This window comes from Heptranchias perlo, chromosome 27, assembly GCF_035084215.1.
Source record: "Heptranchias perlo isolate sHepPer1 chromosome 27, sHepPer1.hap1, whole genome shotgun sequence".
NCBI classification, from domain to species: Eukaryota; Metazoa; Chordata; class Chondrichthyes; order Hexanchiformes; family Hexanchidae; genus Heptranchias; species Heptranchias perlo.
The window spans coordinates 33603766-33629175 of record NC_090351.1 but is presented as its reverse complement, the minus strand read 5'-3'; the positions used below and the strand labels follow the sequence as shown (position 1 = coordinate 33629175).

Sequence of the window (25410 nt, the reverse complement as noted above, 5' to 3'; positions counted from 1 at the left end):
GTCACTCTGAATTACCAACATGTGCTCTGAATAACCTTCAGCAATTATATATTGTCCTCTATACTTGCAGGTGGATTAACTGGGCCAAAAGAGGTATATGGGACTTTAGGAGGAGCTGTCACTGTGGCATGTCAGTATCATGTACCATATTACAAGAACTACGAGAAGTACTTGTGCAAGGGGACAGAGAAGAAATCGTGCAGTGTAATTGCTGGAACTCAAAAACAGAATGTGAACGACAGCAGAAGGATAATTGTTGCGGATAACCAGATCAGTGGGGTGTTTTCCGTAACAATAAGCAAACTATTGATGGAGGATGCGGGACGTTACTGGTGTGGCATAACCATCACCGGCTACGACAAAATGGTTCCTGTACAACTGAACATTTCTGAACGTAAGATAAACATTTGTTTCTTCCTAATGAGTAGTTCCTATATACTTGAATAAAGTGTTAAATGTTCTGACAAGAGAGGCTATCGCGGTGCTCATAACAAAATCATTTTTTGACTAACTTATCGTAGTTTGTGTGATCCATTAGAAAATTAAGAACTTCTTATAGAGTGGAGATTTCACAGAGTGTTCTAGTGTAGGTAGAGGAGTTGGAATTTGGGGTAGAAAATGGATCTATCACGTTTCTGCCTCAATCAAAGAGAAAATGGCAAATTTGGCCCAGTGGGGATAATTCAAGGCAACGGCACTACCTGAGTTTCTAGGTTTATTTCTCAAACAGTGGATTTTTTTTTCTCATCAATTTTCTCTGATCTTGAGAATTTTAACTATGGTTCCAATTTCCACCATCCCTCACCTTCATGTGGTCCTTCTCTGATGGTTTCCTTTCCTCTGTTTTTCTGTCTGTCTGTCTCTTTATTGATGGGCTTTCCATGGACACCGATTACTGACTCCAATGGAGTATGCTACTTCCACTCCATTTCCTGGAAAGATTCCATCCCCTTTCCTCCTGACTGCGTTGATTCCTCGCTGGTATAAGGTTCCAGGGCATTGGGCCTCCTCTGGCATCTTGTTCACGTGGTCATTATTCATGTGTGAGCCTTCACCCACTACACCAGGACTTTGGCAGAATCGCGGCATAAAGTAGGTAGGGTGAGTTTTACAGCAGTTTCTATAGGGTTATAGCTATCGAGTTTCTATAGCTTTGTCAGCAATAACAAAAGCTTGATGTACAATCACTCCGCCATTACAATTGCCTGTCAACACACGCACCCATTCAACAGCTGTAGTGGAAAACTCCAGAAACGGCCAGTGTCGAGCCAGTGGAGCCACTGGACTAGCCTCCTGCTCAGGAATGGAGCGGACTATCGGAGTTTATCGTTGGCAGGCTATCGAACCATGGAAGGGACATCAGAGCAGAGACGGCCCCCGCCCTTACCTGATGTCCAGATGCACTCACTTCTGGCAAAGCACTGGACTGGACAGTAATCAGACCGGGGGGACGCCAAGAACTGGTGCATTATAAGACCTTAGCATGACATCTGTAGAATGGTTTTCCATTGTTCTGCCATGTGTCCAAAGTCGTATTTGCTTTTTAAATGTCTACTCCACACTGCCTCTAGCCATCTCCTCAGAATAGTTTACATTATTTTACCTGTTATTGATTTTAGGCTAATGAGCCTGGATCGAATTCACCCCTTTTTTAAATTTTAGGTATAATGTTTACTTAATTTCAGTTCCCAGTATGCACAGTACAATAACAACAACAACTTGCATTTATATAGCGCCTTAAACGTAGTAAAATGTTGCAAGGCGCTTCACAGGTTATCAGGCAAAATCTGACACTGAGCCACATAAGAAGATATTACCACAGTTGAGAGGTGGGTTTTAGGGAGTGTCTTAAAGGAGGAGAGAGCGGTAGAGAGGCAGAGAGGTTTAAGAAAGGAATTTTAGAGCTTAGGGTCTAGTCAGCTGAAGGCACGGCCACCAATGGTGGAGCAATGAAAATTATAAAAGTAAAACAGTCTGTAGAGTAGCACTCAAAGATTATAAGAAAGGCTGATATGGAAAACATGTGTCCCAGTTCACCATAGCGATGTTCTTTTAAGGCCGGTGTTAAGACATCCTGTTGGGGCAGATTTGAAGTCACTTTACTCTGTATCTTGTGCGGATTTGGGAGCGCTTGACAAGGGCATGTCCGGCTATAGGAGAAGTGCTTCATTTTCCCAATGCTGACATACGTATTTAAACAAAAAATAAAATGCTTGCCTTCCTGTGGTTAGAAGAGACGTATCTGCTGTGGTAAACAAATTGGCAGCTGACCTTATTTCTCAACCAGGCTCTTGCGGCTTTTGGTCCGGCTCAACCCTTTAACTTCTCAATCTCAAAATTCTTGTGAAATGGCACAATATTCACTGCTGAGGTTAGTTTGTACTAAATGTAATTCAGTATGAATTTTTCTAACGCTCCTGTTGAATATTTAGGGCCCGGTTCTTGCTCCCATGCCAGAAGTGCAGCAGGGTGGGATTTCAATCTCTCCAGGCCGATGATCCTGTCCCAAGTCCCAGGGATAATATTCAGGGCAGGCAGCCCGCACCTGGAGAGGCAAAAAGGAGGTGCCCCGCCTCAAACTACAGGTGAAAAATTGGAGCAGTGCCTTGTTCCTCCAATAGAGGCAGCCAGAGGCTTTCAACAGGCCAAAGAGAAGAACAAACTTTCAATAATTGCCAGCAGGGAAACCAGGACCTGCATTTTGAGGCAATCGATTCACTCTGGGATCAATTATCTTTGCTCTTTACCTTCTCTAGAGACTTTGGAAGGTCTAGCATGAAACCCAGACCTGGTCTCAGTATTAATCACAGGTCATAGAATTTACAGCACAGAAATCCTCCCTCATGTACTTATCCAACTGCCCCTTAAATACATCTTTACTTGTCGCCTCAACTATTCCTTGTGGTAGCAAGTTCCACATTCTAACCACTCTCTGGGTAAAGAAGTTCCTCCTGAATAAATGGATTTATTAGTGACTATCTTATATTTCTGACCCCTAGTTTTGGACTCCCCCACGAGTGAAAACATTTTCTCCATATCTACTCTATCAAACCCCTTCATAAATTTAAAGATTATTTAAAGTTTGAGTAAATATTTATATTAGCTCTAAAAAGGGTATCTGGCTTTTTATCATTTTTATGTGTTGATGTTGTGGAGTCATTAATTTAATTTCCTTTAATTCATTCCTCCACAGAATAATGCGTACAGTTTTGGTCTCCTTATCTAAGGAAGGATGTTCTTGCCTTGGAGGTGGTGCAACGAAGGTTCACTAGATTAATTCCTGGGATGAGAGGGTTGCCTTATGAAGAGAGGTTAAGTAGAATGGTCCTATACTCTCTGGAGTTTAGAAAATGAGAGGTGATCTCATTGAAACATATAAGATTATGGGGGGCTTGACAGGGTAGATGCTGAGAGATTGTTTCCCCTGGCTAGAGAGTCTAGAACTAGGGGGCATAGTCACAGGATAAGGGTCGGAAATGAGGAGGAATTTCTTCATGCAGAGGGTTGTGAATCTTTGGAATTCTCTACCCCAGAGGGCTGTGGATGCTGAGTCATTGAATATATTCAAGGCTGAGATGAATAGATGTTTGGACTCTAGGGGAATCAAGGGATATGGGGATCGGGCGGGAAAGTGGATTTGAGGTCGAAGATCAGCCATGATCTGATTGAATGGCAAAGCAGACTCGATGGGCCGTATGGCCAACTCTTGCTCCTTTTTTCTTATGTTCTTAATTTCATTAATTTAAAATACTATTGATTGCTATTTGCTAACATTCTTATCTATTCGGTCATTCCAATCAGAAACAGTATAACCTACAATTTATATGAGGATGGCTTATCTAATGGGTTGTGTGTGACTTGTAGCCAATGTCAGGAAATGTAATTTATCACTGCAGTCAGTGTCATTTTAGTATTAATTTTGCACATGTAGGTACCACTGTCAAATTTGCAATGACTTACAGCTGAACATTCAGCTAATTTAGTACTACTAGTATCTGTTACTAGTACTCATCATTTAGTTGGTATTTGAAGAATCCATTAAAATGTATTTTGTTTCTTAACTTGTATTCATGAAGTGAAAGACAACAGGTTGGATCTAAAATTCAATTAAAAAAATTGCAGGTCAGTCGGTACAAACTGTATGAAAGATCTACTTGTTTTCTGGCCTTATGCTGCTGACGCTACAACATCAACACATAAAAATGGTAAAAAGCCACACACCCCTTTTTACAGTTAATATAAATAGTTACTCGACTCAAATTTTGCTTTGCTTCCGAACAGTTATTGTATATGTATAAACTGTAGGAGAAATCTACTGCTACAAAAAAACAAAAGCAGAAGAGTTAAATCTGACAGGCACCGTTGTGAATCAGTTAATGCCAGCAGCATTTTCTGTATTTCTTATTTAAATTCAGGTTGTTGGACTGATATCATGAAGATATTGCAAAGGACTATGTAAAAACAACACTACTTTCAGATACATGGAAAGTGGCAGGAAACAGTAAACAAAAACACACACGCAACAGCCAACAGAATTTTTACTACAGAATCGGTCAAATCTGAGCTGTGTAAGTCCTTAAACAGACAGGTTGTTTGAGGAACGATAAAGCAATTTAATTTACCACAGAATTTGATCTTGTCAAAGTGTAAAAACAACTGAATCTGATACCTGTTTAGATTGCTAAATGAGCAAACCCATGTGGTCACCAAGATGGTTCAGATGGACTTCACACTTGGATCGGAGAAATAGCTACACCCACACCCACCGAACGCGAGTATCCCGCTGCATGTCAACCAGGGGTATTGATGCCTTTGTTTGAGGGAAGAGAAGTAGTCCAAACTTAGGTCCTAGAGAGAAGGTATTCATTATAAGCTTGTGGAAAAAAAAGGTCGGCGTCTAGCAAGGTAATTCTCTTCTACCCGTTACCTACAAAAAATGCTGCTCAGGTCTGTACACAGGTAATGGTCAACAGGGGGAAAATCCTCTTTAAAATGAGAAAAATGGTACTATATGGGGTAATTTTATAAAACTTGGAATATCATGGGGAATATGCACCTGAATTCTCGAATTTCACTGCTGGCAGGTGATTTTTTTGCAGCAGGAGTGCAAATTTGTAAAATCGCCCATTGTGTAATGCCTAAAATGACTGCAGAGGGCACATTCAGGTCATTAATGTCTTCCTCCTCCACGCCCCGCCCCACCTCCACTGTGTATGGACCATGAATCTTGACCATTTGCACTCAACTTTACAACTATTATGTGTGTCATGTTTTGGGGCTTTTGCAGTAGATATTTGCTCAGTTTCAGTATCAGCAGCCACTCCTGTAAGTGGACCACATATCCTCTATGATCTGGAGTGCATCTTTTTTCTGCCCAATAGCTAGGTAAATGATAGTGAGGCTCAGGGATGAAAACAAAGAACCCTTACCCTGTATATCAGCTATTGGAATATATCATAAGCCGTCATGTCGTTCTCTCTTTGAAAGCAGACTGGATGTTCTCTTTTACAAAGACAAGCATTCGGGTGTTGAACCAACAAGGTTTTGTTTTCAAGAGGTAGATGAATAAACAGTGAACAGTGAGATATATATTTCTCTACCCTCCTCAATACATAAAACAACAAAGACACCATTCACTTCCTCTATAAACATAGGCTTTAAACTACAGCCTCACCTCTTATCAATGTAGATCAGGCCACTGTTTCAAATCCAGCTCAGCCAACCTGCTGTGGAACTTTTAAAACCCACAGCCTTTCAGCTATTGGCTGAGAGAGACACAATCTGACTGCTGATTAAAAGTGGCTTCCCAATATTGCTCTGCAATTATGAGAACTTGGACCCTGAACTATTCGTCAATGAGGACTCAAGCCAATCAATGTCCCTGCCTCCTTCTCCAAAAGCTCTAAGAAAGAGCTGTCAATCAAAGCCATTCCCCCAGGCTGGGACCTTCGGCAATATTGAATGCAGACAATCTTTGACACCGACAGGGTTGTTTATCCCTCCATGTGATCTATCTATGATAACTGGAGCTGAATGTCTCACATCCAGCCTGCATTTACATGTGACAACACCTTCGTTTCTGGGACCACCAACACCATGCATGTTAATTGACCTCCATCTGCCGTAAAGTACCGTATATTTTCAGTGCATTGCAGAGCCAAGCTCACCAAAAACTCTGTGTACATTGTTTCTAGCACAGTATCAGTTAAAAGCAAAGACTAAAAGTACATTTTTGTCACAATGTGCAGGAAGCAGCTTAAATTTTTACATCAGCAAAAAATACTTACTCTGTTGTTGTTTTTACAGCTCTTACAACATCAACACAGCCCAATGAACTTCAGAAAACAATCACCTGGAGAAATGAAAGGTAATATCTTACACCGGTTGAAATTAATATTCTTTCAAGGATTTCAGAACAAAACTCTTTTGTCATTCAATATTGATGAAGGGCTGCTTGTTCCAACGTAATTATGAGCAATACAACCATCTGCTACTTGTGTTTCAGGATGGCCGCAGGCTTGGTCCCAAGCTACCTGGGCACCGATCAAAGCATAGGCCCCAGCCTGGGGTATGGCTTTGGTTGACAGCTGTTTCTGAGAAAGGGGACAGGGACATTGGTTGGTTCGAGTCCTCTTTGACGAATAGCTCAAGGTCGGAGTGCTTATATGACAGAACAACATTGGGAGCCAGTTTTAGTCAGCAGTCACAGAGTGTTTCCAAAAAATGAACGTGTTTTCTTGTTACATTTGCCTGTATTCTCCTCTTTCCTGAAGCTATTGACTCATTGCTGGGTTATGAATCCCACTGTGTCCATTACACGTAGGTGAGCCTTTGACGTCATCACCAATCTATTTGACCCCATGATGCCTCACAGCCAAAGCCCAAATTTGCCCTCACATGATGTTTGTACATGCACGCTGCCAGCAGGGATCGCTGATTGGGCGATTATATTTCCCTTCCCCGACCCAGAGGCACTGAAAGTAATTATGTCGTCCCATCTGCTGTCACAGCTAAGTTCAGCTAACTCAGCGCATTGCATATCTTCCTGGGCTGTGCGGCTCGATAAGCCATAAGGGAGGTCACAGACAGGTTTTCGGTCACAGGGCATTGCCGTTCAGTTGGTTCTAATGTAAAAAAAATTAATGTAAAAGCCACAGCAGTATCAAACTTTCATCTCGAGAGCTGATTCAATGATTGTCCATTGAACAATAAATCAGCTACTGCAGGCCTGAGACTTCCCAGCCAGCCACGGCCTATCCTCCCTCAGAAGGTCCTTATGATTTTAACATTGGGAAACCAAGTCAAATTTTGTTGGCTAACACTCCTGTGAAGTGCCTCGGGACATTTTACTAGGTTGAAGGCGCTATATAAATGCAGGTTGTTGTTGTTGAGTTGTCCACTCAGCCCGGTTTGCAGGTTAAGATGCAAATTATTGCACTTGATTTTATGGTACTCACAGTCAAACACTATTATTACAGACTAGTGGAGTTCAGCAGAGCTTTTTAGTCAGGGTTTTTCTTTAAAAAGAACATTTTTGAGCTCCTTTAAGGTTGAAGTAGTTGCAGGTAAAGAGTTTGTTATAAAGGAGCGTATCCAGACTTGGGAAGCTGAGAAATGACTGCAATTGAATCCATTCACAAACTGAAAGCAATCCCCAAACCACCAGTAATAAAAACAGAATTTGACTGAGATCTGCCACTTTAATGCAGTGAGCTTGTTCAATGACTTGCTATTTTAAATTGTGTATTGTAAATTGGCGGGCAATCCATCAAACCTAATGTCAAAACGAAACAACTGATATATTACTGAACATTTGAGTATATCAGTGGCAAATCCCAAGTCAGCAATAAATTATGGTTAAAACAAAAGTATAGAAGTCTATTTTCAGAGCATTCTGTAAAATGCACTTTTGACAGCTATATAGCACCAAGTTTCTCTTCCCACTTCTGTGCTAATATATTCCAAGGCACAGAATCGTATCCTTACACTGCAGTGAGTGAAGGCACCCAGTCAATGCCCAGCTGCAATATCATAGTTAATTACCTAAACAAAGAGGGAATAAGGCTTTTGAGTCCTTTAAGTATGATCCATATTTTCCTCTCTGAACTAACTTGAATGGAGAAAAAGAAAGAACATAAGAAATAAGAGCAGGTGTAGGCCATACGACTACACCTGCTCCATTCAATAAGATTAAGGCTGATCTTCGACCTCAACTCCACTTTCCTGCCCGATCCCCATATCCCTTGATTCCCTTCGAGTCCAAAAATATATCGAACTCAGCCTTGAATGTACTCAAAAGACGCAGCATCCACAGCCCTCTGGGGTAGGGAATTCCAAAGATTCACCACCCTCTGAGAGAGAAAAAATTCCTCCTCATCTCAGTCCTAAATCACCTACCCCTTATCCTGCGACTATGCCCTGTAATTCCAGACTCTCCAGCCAAGGGAAACAATCTCTCAGCATCTACCCTGTCAAGCCCACTAAGAATTTTATACATTTCAATGAGATCACCTCTCATTCTTCTAAACTCTAGAGAATATAGGCCCATTTTATTCAATCTCTCCTCATAGGACAACCCTCTCATCCCAGGAATCAATCTAATGAACCTTCATTGCACCGCCTCTAAGGCAAGTATATCCTTCCTTAGATAAAGAGACCAAAACTGTACGCAGTACTCCAAGTGTGGTCTCACCAAAGTCATGTACAATTGTAGCAAGACTTCCTTACTCTTGTACTCCAACCCCCTTGCAATAAAGGCCAACATACCATTTGCCTTCGTAATTGCTTGCTGTAGCTACGTGTTAACTTTTTGTGTTTCGTGGACAAGGACACCCAAGTCTCCCTGAACACCAACATTTAATAGTTTTTCACCATTTAAAAAATATTTTGTTTTTCTATTCTTCCTACCAAAGTGACTAACCTCACATTTCCCCACATTATATTCCATCTGCCACCTTCTTGTCCACTCACTTAACCTGTCCTTGTCCCTTTGCAGACTCTACGGGGCAAAAAAAATTCGATAGGGCCTATTATTGGGCGTAGGTGGCATGATCTGCTATTAACCCGCGCCCAATGGCCCCTGCGCAGGCAGGACGAGAACTTCGTCCGGCCTCAGTACTCACCTGCGAGCTGTGTTGAAATCCAGGCCTTGCACAGTGATTCAAGTAAATGTGCACTTTACACCAGCAGGGGGAGCCCCAATCGCTTAAAGGGAGGATGTCTCTTAAAATCTCTTAAAGGTAACCGGTACCTGTTATTTGCTAAAAGTAACAGTCGGCTGACTGCACGAGTCTGAACGGAGATCAGGCATCACACATGTAAGACACAGATGCAGATCCCGTCCCTATGGTTACAAACTGATGAGTTATGTTGAAACATTGAATAAAGGTTGCGCACGACTAAATCCCATGTCCTCCAATCTGAATGCTAGACCTCACCAATCTGCTGATCTGAGTTTGTACCAGGCCTACAAAAGTATGTGCACCAAGGTTGTTTGATGATATACCAGAGGCTTTGGTGCAAGAAGTGGACAAAAGGAAGGACATCCTATATCCGCAAGGGGGTGCAAGAGACCCTCCAGACATATGCCCAAAAGGCAGTGGGAGGCAGTAGGGGATGAAGTCAGTGCCAGGCGCACAGCATCATGAACATGGATGCAGTGCAGGAAGAAGTTCAATGCTTTGACACGAGTGGTCAAGGGGAGTGAGGTCAACTGTCAAGTGGCGTCTCCTTCCAACTGCACCACTCGCCGCATCCACTGCTCCACACGTTACACACCCCATCACCCACAGACCAACAAACTCTTTCCATCATTACTCAACTCTACCAATCAGATGGTTCCTTGCGCCCTCACACATTACCACTGTTGCAAGCTGTACACCCACAACTCAAAGGCCATACACACTGGCAGCTATTCAACCATGACAGACACATCACCCGGATACAAGTCCTGCTTTCTTGCAGGAGAAGGTGGCAGATATCAGGAGGCAGCAAGTGGCAGTGACATTTAGTCCCTCGAGCCTGTTCCACCATTCAATGAGATCATGGCGGACCTGTGACCTAACTCTATATTCCCACCTTGGCCCCATATCCCTTAATACCCTTGGTTCACAGAAATCTATCAACCTCAGATTTAGAATTCACAATTGAGCTAGCATCAGCTGCCGTTTCCAGAAGAGCGTTCCAAACTTCTCCCACCCTTTGCATAGAGAAGCTTTTCCTAACTTCACTCCTGCACATCCTGGCTTTAAATATTAGGCTCTGTCCCCTAGTCCTAGTATTCAAGTATAGGAGACCTCCAAGATCAGTTGCAAATATCTTGGCAGCCAGAAGCAATAATCCAACCACTAACCTGTATATCCTGCATGGTCCCTTTAAATTGCGCTGGTGAGGATCCTCCAGGCACTGTTAAGACACGTTCAGATAGTTGTGGTTAAGACTGTGCGTTGAGCTGAGCGTTAAGTGCCAAAATGGTGTCTATCACTTTAAATCAGCGCTGCACACTGATTGTATCCATTTTCTCCTTACTTAACATGCAGCCGGCTTTCAGTATTTGCACTTGCACGAATTCCTACACCAAGATAGCGTCCGGTGCACGTCACGCTGGAAACATGCATGCATAGCCAAGATGCCATCTTGGATATTTGAGAGGTTGCTTAGCGCCAAAACAACAGGCGCTACACGGCCCAATTTAGCGCCCCAAGTGTCCTCCTCACTGCTTACTTTCCCACCTAGCTTTGTATCGTTAGCAAACTTGGATGCATTACACTCAGTCCCTTCATCTAAGTCATTAATATAGGTTGTAAATAGCTGAGGCCCAAGCACCAATCCTGGCGGCATTCCACGAGCTACAGCCTGCCAACTTGAAAATGACCCGTTTATTCCTACTCTCTGTTTTCTGTCCATAAGGAAGGAAGGAAAGAGAGAAAGACTTGCATTTATATAGTGCCTTTCATGCCCTCAGGACGTCCCAAAGCACTTTGCAACCAATTAAGTACTTTTTGAAGTGTAGTCACTGTTGCAATAGGTAGGGGTAACTGACAAGATAGACTCTGTGACGGTCCCAGTTCAATATACGCCTGCGGCCCCACAATAACATGAGGTCAGCTCATTTCAATATTTCTCTGGCATGCCTGGCATTTAGCGCACGATGTACTGGGAGCACCAAAGAGGCGGGGTCCAGAAAGTTGACCCCTAGCAGCCAATGAAGGGTTGCCATTGATGTATGCCATTTTTTTCAGAGCCATGGGGTACAAAGTCCCTTTTGAAGCATCAGCTGTTGGAGACCAAGGAACAGCTGGGACGGAAATGGCCACTCAGCACCCAGAGAATTGATCAGACACTCCAGCGCATCATGGGGAGGCCCTGTAATTTAAGTTAAATGTGGGATCTTGTGACAGAGGTTCACAGGTTCTGAGCACACTCGGTACTTCCTACCTGCGTTTCCAACTGCTCATTGCATCAGGCTTAAAGTGAGGTTTAGGCTTTTGCACACGATAATACAGGGGCCCGGGAGTCTAAGCAACCCCTCAGATAATGAAGCAGTCCGTGCCCGCATGCAGCAAGACCTGGACAACGTCCAGGCTTGGGCTCGTAAGTGGCAAGTAACATTCGCGCCAGACAAGTGCCAGGCAATGACCATCTCCAACAAGAGAGAGTCGACCCACCTCCCCTTGACATTCAACAGCATTACCATCGCCAAATTCCACACCATCAACATCCTGGGGGTCACCATTGACCAGAAACTTAACTGGACCAGCCATATAAATACTGTGGCTACAAGCGCAGATCAGAGGCTGGGTATTCTGCGGTGAGTGACTCACCTCCTGACTCCCCAAAGCCTTTCCACCATCTACAAGGCACAGGTCAGGAGTGTGATGAAATACTCTCCACTTGCCTGGATGAGTGCAGCTCCAACAACACTCAAGAAGCTCGACACCATCCAGGACAAAGAATCCCGCTTGATTAGCACCCCATCCAGAACCCTAAACATTCACTCCCTTCACCACCAGTGCACTGTGGCTGAAGTGTGTACCATCCACAGGATGCACTGCAGCAACTCGCCAAGGCTTCTTCGACAGCACCTCCCAAACCCACGACCTCTACCACTTAGAAGGACAAGGGCAGCAGGCACATGGGAACAACACCACCTGCACGTTTCCCTCCAAGTCACACACCATCCCAACTTGGAAATATATCGCTGTTCCTTCATCGTCGCTGGGTCAAAATCCTGGAACTCCCTACCTAACAGCACTGTGGGAGAACCTTCACCACACGGACTGCAGCGGTTCAAGAAGGCGGCTCACCACCACTTTTCAAGGGCAATTAGGGATGGGCAATAAATGCTGGCCTTGCCAGCGATGCCCACATCCCGTGAATGAATAAAAAAAAGTACTACAGCAGTTTATGTGCTGAGTTAGTGGTAACAATCCTATCTTCCATTATTTACCAGCAGCTACAGTTATTTCCCCATTGAGGGGAGATTTAATAAAGGTGTTCAAAATCATGAAGGGTTTTGATTGAGTAAATAGACTGTTTCCAGTGGCAGAAGCATCAATAACCAGAGGACACAGATTTAAGGTAATTGGCAAAAGAACCAGAGGCAAGATAAGAATTTTTTTTACGCAGTGAGTTGTGATCTGGAATACACTAACTGAAAGGGTGGTGGAAGCAGATTCAATAATAACTTTCAAAAGGGAACTGGATATATACTTGAAGGATAAAGAATTGCAGGGCTATGGGGAAAGGATCTAATTGGATAGCTCTTTCAAAGAGTCGGCACAAGTACGATGGGCCAAATGGCCTCCTTCTATGCTGTATCATTCTATGATTCTTAAAAGTTTAAGCGAAATGATGCAAAAGATCTTGTCTTGCTAAAGGAGCCCTTAGGCTGATCCATATGTAAACATGGAGGATGCTTCAGCTTGAGCTAAAATACGAAGTTATTTATTCACGGCAGAACTGGCTGTATTGCTGGAACTGGGCCAAATATCACAGTTTGAACACTGCACTGACAGAACATGGTGGTGGCTTGGAGCAGGGAGGGGGCGAGGTGTGGCCACAAACCCCTCATTAGCTTGTCTTCCCCATTAGCCTAGACCTAACCTAACCCCTGATGTCACCCAAGAACCTGAAACATTTCCAACGGTCATTCTTAACCCTGATCCAACTCCTGACGTCAGCGTGACCCAACCCAGTGTCAGGCTATCCCGAACGCAACTCCTGCTGGCATTTCTGACTCTAATTCAACTCCCAGTAGCATCCTTGACTCCAACCCAACTCCAGGAGGCAACTGGCACACTGAAATGAACAAAGTTGAAGCTAACAAGTTAGCCATTGATAATATGGTAGAGTAATTTTCTGGGCTAACAGCAGGGTAGAATCAAGGATTTGAACAATATTCATTGTGAGTTCACACAGGACCTGAGCATTCACATGGGAACAAGTCCCTCTTTTCCCACATGAACCTTGAAGCTACTTTGAGGGGAAATATTTAACATATAGGTCTTGATGCGTGAAACGTGTTTTGCTCATTCTCCGCTGCTGCTTCGTCGTTAGGTTTCAGCACATCACAACTGGATTTGTGAAAACTCCTCAAACCCGTTTAAATGATATTTTACCAGCTCAACATGTAGAACCATTGAAGTGTACAGCACAGAAGGAAGCCATTCGGCCCATCATACCTATGCCAATTCGTTGCTAGAGCAATCTAAAATAAATACCAGCACTCCATCGAGCTGCAAAGAGTAAATACTCCATGATTAGAAGTGAGTGCTCATTCACCCGCTCACTTTCACTAATGATAAATAATAATAAATCAGAGGAAAGTGCAACTTATGCTTCACAAGCATATTCCTTCATTGCTGACCTGGGAGAGATGGGCTCCATATAGAATCATAGAATGGCACAGAAGGAGGCTATTCGGCCCATCGTTCCTGTGCCGGCTCTTTGAAAGAGCTATACAATTAGTCCCACTCCCCTACTCATTCCCCAGAGCCCTGCAAATTTTAATCTAATTTCCTTCTGAAAGTCATTATTCAATCTGCTTCCACCACCCTTTCAGGCAGTGCATTCCAGATCATAACAACTCGCTGTGTAAAAAAAAAATCCTCATGTTGCCTCTGGTTCTTTTGCCAATTACCTTAAATCTGCGACCTCTGGTTACCAATCCTTCGACCACTGGAAACTATTTCTCCTTATTTACTCTATCAAAACCCTTCATGATTTTGAACGCCTCTATCAAATCTCCCTTTAACCTTCTCTGCTCTAAGGAGAACAACCCCAGTCACTAACCTCTTAGCCAAAAAAATAGGAAAATATGGAAAGTTAACAGAGCTGACTGCAATATGACAACTAACCAAAACAGCAAGGATCGCAACAGTAACCTCATAGTGGAGTAGACAATGGTAAGAAGGCCAGCCATCTTGAGCACAAGGCTAAATTCTCTGAATCCATATATCAGAAGGGAACACTGGATAAACAGTTCAAACATTCATTGTACAAAATGCCAAAGATTCTTTGCTGTCAAACAAAAACAGCAAGGACCAGATTGTGTTCACCACCAAGCAAGGATGGCACCCCCAGGGGAAGCAGCCGAAAACTGAACAGAAACGGTTTTCCAAATCTTGGAGAGAGGTTGCAGTCAACTACGCGGGAAGCATGGGCAGAGCTTAAGCTTTGTTTGTCGGTCTGTCCGCTAGCAGATTGGAGGCCATCCGGAACAGCGGTACAATAGCTGGATACACAACTATCCCAATACGGACATATCTCCTCAAATGGTGGTATCTGGGCTCACTTGGCAAGTCCAACCTGCATTGAGTTATTGAGTGGTGCTGAACAATGATGGTTCAATGTGGTGAGCCACCACACTGTCCAAGTTGGTGAGATTTCTAACCAGTGAACAAGATTGTTAAAATCTGTTGTTTTCTGAGCCACTAGCAACATAATATATATAAGTTTGTTCGAGTCATTATTACCTCTGTATGTTTATTTTGCTTTCATCAGAAGTATATATTGTACAATTAACACAGTGAGGATTATTTTTGCTGCTCTGCATCCAACTTTGACCTTTAATTATCTTCCTTTGTGAATTGCAGTATCGTTAACTGGTCATTCACCATACTGCTGTTCGTGGGACCTTACTGTATACAAAATATTCACCACATTTACCCATATAACAATAGTAACAAGAGAAGAAAATAAAAGTTTTTCTTGATAGGTCTTTTTCATCAAAAACTGCTGCTAGTCACCCGTATGCTAATTAAACTTTAAGGACTACAGATTCAATTAACATTTCAACCTAAGAAACATAGTGTCCAGATTCATTTACTACTACAACAACAACAACAACAACGTGCACCTTTACTATAGCACTTTTAACGTGGTAAAACATCCCAAGTCGCTTCACAAGAGAGATTATCAAACAAAATTTGACACTGAGACACATGAAGAGATATTAGGACAGGTGACCAAAAGCTCAGTCAAAGAGGTAGGTTTTAAGGGGCGTCTTAAAGGAGAAGAGAGAGGTGGCGAGGCAGATAAGTTTAGGGAGGGAATTCCAGAATGTCGGGCCGAGGCAGCTGAAGGCCAATGGTGGAGTGAAGAAAATCGGGGATGCGCAAGATGCCAGATTGGAGGAGGGCAGAGATCTTGAAGGGTTGTAGGGCAGGGGGTGGTTACTGAGCTAGGGAGGGGCAAGGTCATGGAGAGATTTGAAAACAAGGATGAGATTTTTAAAAATATTGTCTATCAGTGAAAGAAAGAGCGAGCTTGCATTTATATAGTGCCTTATCAAGTTTCAGAAACACCCCAAAGTGCTTCACATAGAATAAACTACATTGTGCAGTTGTTACTGTTGTCATATGGGTAAATACAGCAAACGACAAAGTTCCACAAACAGCAATACGATGAATGACTAATTAATCTGTTACTGCAGTTCACAAAGGAAGATAAATAAAGTTCAAAGTTGGATGCAAAACGGCTATTTCGTTGTCTCCTTCCCCCACCTCAGCCGTGACCGGGGAGGATGAGTGGAGTGGGTGAGAAGGCGGGGGGTGAGTGGAGTGGGTGAGAAGGCGGGGGGTGAGAGGAGTGGGTGAGAAGGCGGGGGGTGAGAGGAGTGGGTGAGAAGGCGGGGGGTGAGAGGAGTGGGTGAGAAGGTGGGGGGGTGAGTGGAGTGGGTGAGAGGAGTGGGGGGGTGAGTGGAGTGGGTGAGAGGAGTGGGTGAGAGGAGTGGGTGAGAAGGCGGGGGGTGAGTGGAGTGGGTGAGAAGGCGGGGGGTGAGAGGAGTGGGTGAGAAGGCGGGGGGTGAGAGGAGTGGGTGAGAAGGCGGGGGGTGAGAGGAGTGGGTGAGAAGGCGGGGGGTGAGAGGAGTGGGTGAGAGGAGTGGGTGAGAAGGCGGGGGGTGAGAGGAGTGGGTGAGAAGGCGGGGGGTGAGTGGAGTGGGTGAGAAGGCGGGGGGTGAGAGGAGTGGGTGAGAAGGCGGGGGGTGAGAGGAGTGGGTGAGAAGGCGGGGGGTGAGTGGAGTGGGTGAGAAGGCGAGTGCTGAGGTCTTAAATCTGTAATTTTACGAGCTTTTTTGAGTCACACAGATCTAATAATACTTAGCAAAAGATTGGTACTTTAAAGCTTGACGTCTTAGACATTGGTTGTACGAAAAGTGCACTGGCATTGGCTAGTTGCCATTAGGCAATAAAGTAAGCAAAGTACACCAACTAACTATCATCACTGGTCTGCATTATGTGCCACATTCAAGAAAAACTTAAAATTCCCTTGGAACAGAGTATTACCTGTAGATGTTGTATTATTCCTTATCATTCACCCCTGATAACGACCCTTAAGACTCATTCATTCCTCTTTCAAGCATGGTGCTGCAGTTTCAATGTTACATAACACAACAGCACACCCCAGGAGAGGCTGAATTCAGACTGAAATCGATTTCTGCTCTATGGCAAAAACAAAACTTTGAGGTTAAAGAAAAACGAACAAAACACAAGCAATTTATTTCATAAACGTGAGCAGACTGGATTACAGTCAACAATTCAAGCCGTTTTCTTTCTTCTAGTAATGCATAATTTTCTTTTTGGAGGGGAAATGAACAGAAAGAGCAAAGGTTGATGTGTAATTAATGTAATTATCTCACTCATCGACACTCTGCAGTGGTGATCAGAGATGATCAAAATTATGATGGGTTTTGATAGAGTAAATAAGGAGAATCTGTTTCCAGTGGCGGAAGGGTCGGTAACCAGAGGACACAGATTTAAGACAATTGGCAAAGGAGCCAGAGACAAGATGAGGAGAAAAATTTTTACGCAGTGAGTTGTTATGATCTGGAATGCACTGCCTGAAAGGGTGGTGGAAGCAGATTTAATAATAACTTTCAAAAGGGAATTGGGAAGGTGAAAAATTTGCAAGGCTATGGGGAAAGGGCTTCGGAGTGCGGCTAATTGGATAGCTCTTTCAAAGAACTGACACAGCTGCAATGGGCCGAATGGCCTCCTTCGTTCTATGATTCTATAATGCAGCTCTGCGTAGGTGTCCTTTCACTGGATCCGCTCGGGGCCTCATGCATTGGCACGGCCCGAACGCCACTCCTGTGTGTCACACCAACACTTTTTCAGTCCTCAGTTATGATTTGGGTGCCAAGGTATTTTCAATATCTCTGACTGTGATCAAAGCAAACCACTCAATCAAATGTGGCTGCATTGGTCCACGTCCAACGGTGAGTGCTCTACATGCATTTACAAGAACAGTTCACCAACGCTATTTAAAGAAACTAGCTGATCTGCCTGCCATTGCTCACTAGTGTGGTGGGATCCAGGGCACAGTTGTGATGGTAACATGGTTGTGTGTTCAACTTGGGCTGCTTCTTAAGAGTCAATGCTTATATACTTTCTATGGAGAAATGGTCTAAATTCACATATATTAATATTAGGGAGGGGAAGATTGTTCAGGATTTCCTCTCCTAATCACTACGCAGCAACCTGCTGGAAAAGTTTTCATGTGAATATTAAGTGAGGACAGAATCGGGGTTATCTGTGATCTTACTGCAGCTGAATAGCCCGCTGACAGTCGCAATCAAAGCTCATGGATGATAATTGGCCAGTGGGCCACGTACATGGTGCCAGTAGGCGGTGCCTGTGGAATTGCACCTTGCAAATATCAGAGCTTTAAGAATTACAGGGGAGAGAAGGAAATTGGGAAATTGAAAAAGGGAAGCTTTCGGAGAATGAAAACGAGCCACACTTTGGAGAAATAAACTGTCTACTCTTCTGTTTCCGTAGCACCACAAATTTATCCATCATACTGGTACCTTTGCTCGGAGTTCTGATTGTACTGATCCTTGTTGCTACTATTTTTGTCACAAGATGCAGAAAGCAAACCACAGCTGGTAAGTTGCACAGTTTTGAAAATTCCAATTCCAATTTAAAGGAAAACCTCTGCTTGCAATCGGGCCAGCTGAAGAGTGAGGCCGGGAATTCCCCTCGGAGCCGCTCCCACTCCACCAGCCGTAACTTCGTCAGGCGTGCGGCAGAGTCCGCGGAAGCTGGGGTTTCTGCCACGCTCCCGGCAAAGTTATGGCGGCAGAGCGAGAGTGAGCAGCCCCGAGGAAATTCCTGACCTAATTTACAGTTCCAAATTTGATTCAAGTAAAGCAGGAGCTTACAGGTTAAAGCACAAGTACTACCCCGTTTCTCCATCCACTGTAATAGAGTATGAAATAAACTTTGGGCTATGCTGTCGTGGGATATTTCCTGGACACTTGGACTGCCCAGATGGACTGCAGTGGTCTTGTCCAGTTCAGTAAATTCCTGTGTTCCTATCTACTGGTGGCTTGGTAAGGGCCAGCTTTCCTGGCCACACTCTGCGTGGCCTCTAGAGAGTCGCAGGATCCTGAGCAGCCTAAATGGCTCGGGTCACCCCAGGCAGGCCCACCACCGGGCAGAGCCTAGTACCAGCGCTAGATGCAAAGACAAAGAAAAGAAAGAACGAACTTGCATTTATATAGCACCGTTCACAACCTCAGGACATCCCAAAGCACTTTACAGCCAATGAAGTACTTTTGAAGTGTAGTCATTGTTGTAATGTAGGGAAACGCAGCAGCCAATATGCGCACAGCAAGGTCCCACAAACAGCAAAGTGACAAGGACCACCTAATTTGTTTTTTTTAGTGAAGTTGACTCAGGGATAAATATTGGTCAGGACACCACGGCGAACTCCCCTCCAAAACAGTGACATTTTATGTCATTCTGAGAAGGCAGACAGGGCCTCAGTTTAACAATTCATCTGAAAGACGCCACTGCCAACAGATGAGGCACTCCCTCAGTCCTCAAGTCTCTGAGTGGGACTTGAACCCACAACCTTATAATTCAGAGGCAAGGGTGCTACCACAGAGCCACAGCTGACACCTGGTGCAGCAGTAGTCAAGCTAAACAATGAATAAGAATATGCCTTGATCCTACAGATTTAAATAAAGCCATAGAAAGAGAACAATATACAATGCAGCACATACAAGAAGTAAGTGTGCAACAGCCAATGTAAATATGACGTTCCAAGCAGACCAGGGTGGAAAGTTAAGTTTGATGTATTTGAATTTCATTCAAACCAATGTTTAATCATCGTAGGCTATGTTTCAATTTTATTAAAATTAAATTAGTAAACCAGTACCAAGAGTTCAAACGCAATTGCAAGTAGCAGTTTACTTGATACAGGATTCCAGATGAAGTAGTTTCAGATAATTGCCTGACTGTTCCAAAACCTTTTCATTTGGCTTCAACGGAATGAAAATCGGGCAAAATCTTTAAAAGACGGGCGACTCGCTCCGGCAGATTGCCACCCATGCAGGGAAGATGAAAATTTACCCCAATATGTTTAAAATAAATGGGTTAATGCCTCCATTAAAACAGAGGAGGGTCATACGATTGTTCTAAGTGCTTGTGTGCTAATATTGCAGTCATATGTCCAATTTTATTTGCTCAATTTGACCTCTGCTATAAAGATAGTATTTATTAATAAATTTGTCTGTTGCAATTGCAAAAACACACTGTAGATCAGTATTCATTAACATATACAGGGTAATGGATTCATTTTTATACTCGTGTCGCTGTAATCTATATCTGTATCATTCTTAGGTAAGAAAGGATTAACACATACAGAGGAAGAATCTAACCCAGTCTATAATGCTACGGTAAGAACTTCACACAGCAACATATCTGATGTCAGATATTTAACTGAAGGCACCTATCTATCCTCATTTCAATTATCAGTTTGTCTATTGTCAGAAAACTAAATAAGCCAATTATCTCCGTACTTAAGTTAAAATCAATGTAAATAAAAACTTTTTTTAAAACAAAAAAAATAACCTGAATTTGGATGAAATGATTGACCCCCCCAACAATCTTGTACTTTTATTACCCAGTTTCAGTCAGTAGCCCAGATTTTCCGAACAGCATTACATTAATGTTCATCTTAAATGGATTAATGCAGAGGCTAAAATAACAACAATGGAAAATCTCACTGTTTGCCTCTTAAACTTCAAGAATAAGAAATGCCACACTTTTAACACCAAGCACAAAGGAAGATGGCAGTGGTTGTTGGAGGCCAATCATTTCAGCCCCAGGACATCGCTGCAGGAGTTCCTCAGGGCATTGTCCAAGGCCCAACCATCTTCAGCTGCTTCATCAATGACCTTCCCTCCATCATAAGGTCAGAAGTGGAGGTGTTTGCACAGTGTTCAGTTCCATTCACAACCCCTCAGATAATGAAGCAGTCCATGCCCGCATGCAGCAAGACCTGGACAACATCCAGTCTTGGGCTGATAAGTGGCAAGTAACATTTGCGCCAGACAAGTGCCAGGCAATGACCATCTCCAACGAGAGTCTAAGCACCTCCCCTTGACATTCAATGTCATTACCATCAATGAATCCCCCACCATCAACATCCAGGGGGTCACCATTGACCAGAAACTTAACTGGACCAGCCACATAAATACTGTGGCTACAAGAGCAGGTCAGAGGCTGGGTATTCTGTGGCGAGTGACTCACCTCCTGACTCCCCAAAGCCTTTCCACTATCTACAAGGCACAAGTCAGGAGTACGATGGAATACTCTCCACTTGCCTGGATGAGTGCAGCTCCAACAACACTCAAGAAACTCAACACCATCCAGGACAAAGCAGCCCGCTTGATTGGCACCCCATCCACCATCCTAAATATTCACTCCCTTCACCACCGGCGCACAGTGGCTGCAGTGTGTACCATCCACAGGATGCACTGCAGCAACTCGCCACGGCTTCTTCGCCAGCACCTCCCAAACCCGCAACCTCTACCACCTAGAAGGACAAGGGCAGCAGGCACATGGGAACAACACCACCTGCACGTTTCCCTCCAAGTCACACACCATACTGACCTGGAAATATTTCGCCGTTCATCATCGTCGCTGGGTCAAAATCCTGGAACACCCTACCTAACAGCACTGTGGGAGAACCTTCACCACGTGCACTGCAGCGGTTCAAGAAGGCGGCTCACCACCACCTTCTCAAGGGCAATTAGGGATGGGCAATAAATGCTGGCCTTGCCAGCGACACCCACATTCCATGAATGAATTAAAAAAAACTGGGTTAATCATATTTGTCTGTGCAGCTTAAAACTAAGTGATTGAAAGCCATCTTTAAATTTGGAATTTATATTAAAGTTATTACAATTTCCTCTATTGAATGTACCTATTCATAATTAAATCAATGATCGCAATGGAGAGCGAAGCATGAGCAGCCAGATGTTTGGTAAGAAAAGTCTTTCACAAGTACTATTGCTGCCCTCCAGTGACTCAATAAGTAACCTGTAGTGGTTGAGTCACATTGAGCAAGAATCCAGTTGGTGCTTAGGGAGCTACAATTGTCCTCAGCTTCCTCAGGGTAGGAAGGGGAAAAATGAGCTGGGGTTCTGGGTCCTGATTGCAACCCATTGACCCATGCAGGAAAGTGTCCCTGTGTGTAGTTATCTAGCTTGCCTGTGTGACCTCTCACAGTTGAATACCATGTCAGAACTCCTTCTCTAGACTCGCACAATGAACATTGTCCATTTGGACAAGGAACCATATGTGACTTCAGCGGAGGAGGGGGAAAGCCCACTATAACAAAATTGATTTCAGCTAGAGCCCTTATAGTCACCCAGTCAGTCTCGGCTGAGCACAAAATATTGTGCAAACTTACTAGACCAACCAACCCTGGTCTTTGTACCAAAAATAAATGATTGTCAATTTTAAGAACATAAGAACATAAGAAATTGGAGCAGGAGTAGGCCAATCGGCCCCTCGAGCCTGCTCCGCCATTCAATAAGATCATGGCTGATCTGATCCCAACCACAAATCTAAAGAACACAAGAAGTCGGAGCAGGACCCGGCCACACAGCCCCTGGGCCCTCTCCGCCACCCACAGGGCATTGACCGATCCGAACTCAGCTTCATGTCCAATTTCCTGTCCGCTCCCCATAACCCCTAATTCCCTTTACTTCTAGGAAACTGTCTATTTCTGCTTTGAATTTATTCAATGATGTAGCTTCCACAGCTTCCTGGGGCAGCAAATTCCACAGACCTACCACCCTCTGAGTGAAGAAGTTTCTCCTCATCTCAGTTTTGAAAGAGCAGCCCCTTATTCTAAGATTATGCCCCCTAGTTCTAGTTTCACCCATCTTTGGGAACATCCTTACCGCATCCACCCGATCAAGACCCTTCACAATCTTATATGTTTCAATAAGATCGCCTCTCATTCTTCTGAACTCCAATGAGTAGAGTCCCAATCCACTCAACCTCTCCTCATATGTCCACCCCCTCATCCCCGGGATTAACCGAGTGAACCTTCTTTGTACTGCCTCGAGAGCAAGTATGTCTTTTCTTAAGTATGGAGACCAAAACTGTATGCAGTATTCCAGGTGCGGTCTCACCAATACCTTATATAACTGCAGCAATACCTCCCTGTTTTTATATTCTATCCCCCTAGCAATAAAAGCCAACATTCCGTTGGCTTTCTTGATCACCTGCTGCACCTGCATACCAACTTTTTGATTTTCTTGCACGAGGACCCCCAGATCCCTTTGTACTGCAGTACTTTCCAGTCTCTCGCCATTAAGAAAATAACTTGCTCTCTGATTTTTCCTGCCAAAGTGCATAACCTCACTTTTTCCAATATTATATTGCATCTGCCAAATCTCCGCCCACTCACCCAGCCTGTCTATATCCCCTTGCAGGTTTTTTATGTCTTCCTCACTCTCTACTTTCCCTCCCATCTTTGTATCATCTGCAAATTTTGATATGTTGCACTCGGTCCCCTCCTCCAAATCGTTAATATAGATTGTAAAGAGTTGGGGACCCAGCACCGACCCCTGTGGAACACCACTGGTTACTGGTTGCCAGTCCGAAAATGAACCATTTATCCCAACTCTCTGCTTCCTGTTCGATAACCAATCCTCCACCCATGCCAGAATATTACCCCCAATCCCGTGATTTTTTATCTTAAGTAATAATCTTTTATGTGGCACCTTGTCGAATGCCTTCTGGAAGTCTAAATACACTATGTCCACTGGTTCCCCTTTATCCACCCTATACGTTATATCCTCAAAGAACTCAAGCAAATTTGTCAGACATGACTTCCCCTTCATAAAGCCATGCTGACTTTGTCCTATTAAATTATGCTTATCTAAATGTTCCGTTACTGTCTCCTTAATAATAGTCTCCAAAATTTTACCCACCACAGATGTTAAGCTAACTGGCCTATAATTTCCAGCCTTCTGCCTACTACCCTTTTTAAATAACGGTGTTACATTAGCAGTTTTCCAATCTGCCGGGACCTCTCCTGAGTCCAGGGAATTTTGGAAAACTATCACCAAAGCATCCACAATCCCTACTGCCACTTCCCTCAAGACCCTAGGATGTAAGCCATCAGGTCCAGGGGATTTATCCGCCTTGAGTCCCATTATTTTACTGAGTACCATCTCCTGAGTGATTTTAATCGTATTTAGCTCCTCCCCCCCGAGAGTCCCCTGTTTGTCCAGTGTTGGGATATTCTTAGTGTCCTCTACTGTAAAGACTGAAACAAAATATTTGTTCAGCATTTTTGCCATCTCCATGTTTCCCACCATTAATTTCCCGGTCTCATCCTCTAAGGGACCTACGTTTGCCTTAGCCACCCTTTTTCTTTTTATATAACTATAGAAACTCTTGCTATCTGTTTTTATATTTTTTGCTAATTTCTTTTCATAATCTAACTTCCCTTTCTTAATCAATCCTTTAGTTACTTTTTGCTGTCTTTTGAAGACTTCCCAATCTTCTATCCTCCCACTAAGTTTGGCTACCTTATATGTCCTTGTTTTTAGTCGGATCCTATCCTTGATTTCTTTACTTAGCCACGGATGGCTTTTACACCCTTTTTTCCTCAGTGGAATATATTATTTTGAAAGTTGTAAAATAACTCCCTAAATGAACACCAATGCTCATGTACCGTCTTACCCTTTAATCTATTTTCCCAGTCCACTTTAATCAATTCCGCTCTCATACCATCATAGTCTCCTTTATTCAAGCTCAGTACGCTTGTTTGAGAATCAACCTTCTCACCCTCTAATTGGATATGGAATTCAACCATGTTGTGGTCGCTCGTTCCAAGGGGATCCTTAACTAGGACATTATTAATTAATCCTGACTCATTACACAGGACCAGGTCCAAGGTTGCCTGCCCCCTTGTAGGATCAGTTACATACTGCTCAAGAAATCCATCCCTGATGCACTCAATGAACTCGTTCTCAAGGCTGCTCTGCCCAATTTGATTTGTCCAGTTAATATGATAATTAAAATCCCCCATAATTATGGCTGTTCCCTTATTACATGCCCCGACTATTTCCTGATTAATACTTCTTCCAGCAGAGTTGCAACTATTAGGAGGCCTATATACTACGCCCACTAATGTTTTTTTTCCCTTATTATTCCTTATCTCCACCCAAACTGTTTCATTATCTTGATGCTTTGTCCCAATATCATTTCTCTGTATTACAGTGATTCCTTCCTTTATTAACATAGCCACCCCACCTCCCCTTCCTTCCTGCCTGTCCTTCCTGATTGTTAAATACCCTGGCATATTTAATTCCCAGTCGTTGTCACCCTGCAGCCATGTTTCTGTAATGGCCACAAGATCATACCCATACGTAGTTATTTGTGCCGTTAACTCGTCCATTTTGTTATGAATGCTACGTGCATTCAGATAAAGAACTTTCAAATCTGTTTTGTGACGCTTAGTTCCTGCTTTTTCCTTTTTTAACACTTTACCTATTACTCCATACCTTCTGTCCCTTCCTGTTACGCTTTCCTCTCTCTCCCTGCTCAGGTTCCCAACCCCCTGCCACTTTAGTTTAAACCCTCCCCAACAGCA

General features: G+C 43.6%; 1 protein-coding gene across 1 annotated transcript in view; it reads left to right on the top strand.

Annotated features, from left to right (window-relative positions):
* The window catches only part of LOC137344654 (polymeric immunoglobulin receptor-like), a 67403-nt gene that overhangs the window by 19325 nt on the left and 22668 nt on the right, over positions 1 to 25410 (top strand). The window contains exons 3-6 of the mRNA XM_068007778.1: positions 71 to 394; positions 6307 to 6367; positions 18282 to 18388; positions 20130 to 20185. Coding sequence (XP_067863879.1) covers positions 71 to 394; positions 6307 to 6367; positions 18282 to 18388; positions 20130 to 20185 — 548 coding nt within the window. The remainder of the gene's footprint in view (positions 1 to 70; positions 395 to 6306; positions 6368 to 18281; positions 18389 to 20129; positions 20186 to 25410) is intronic.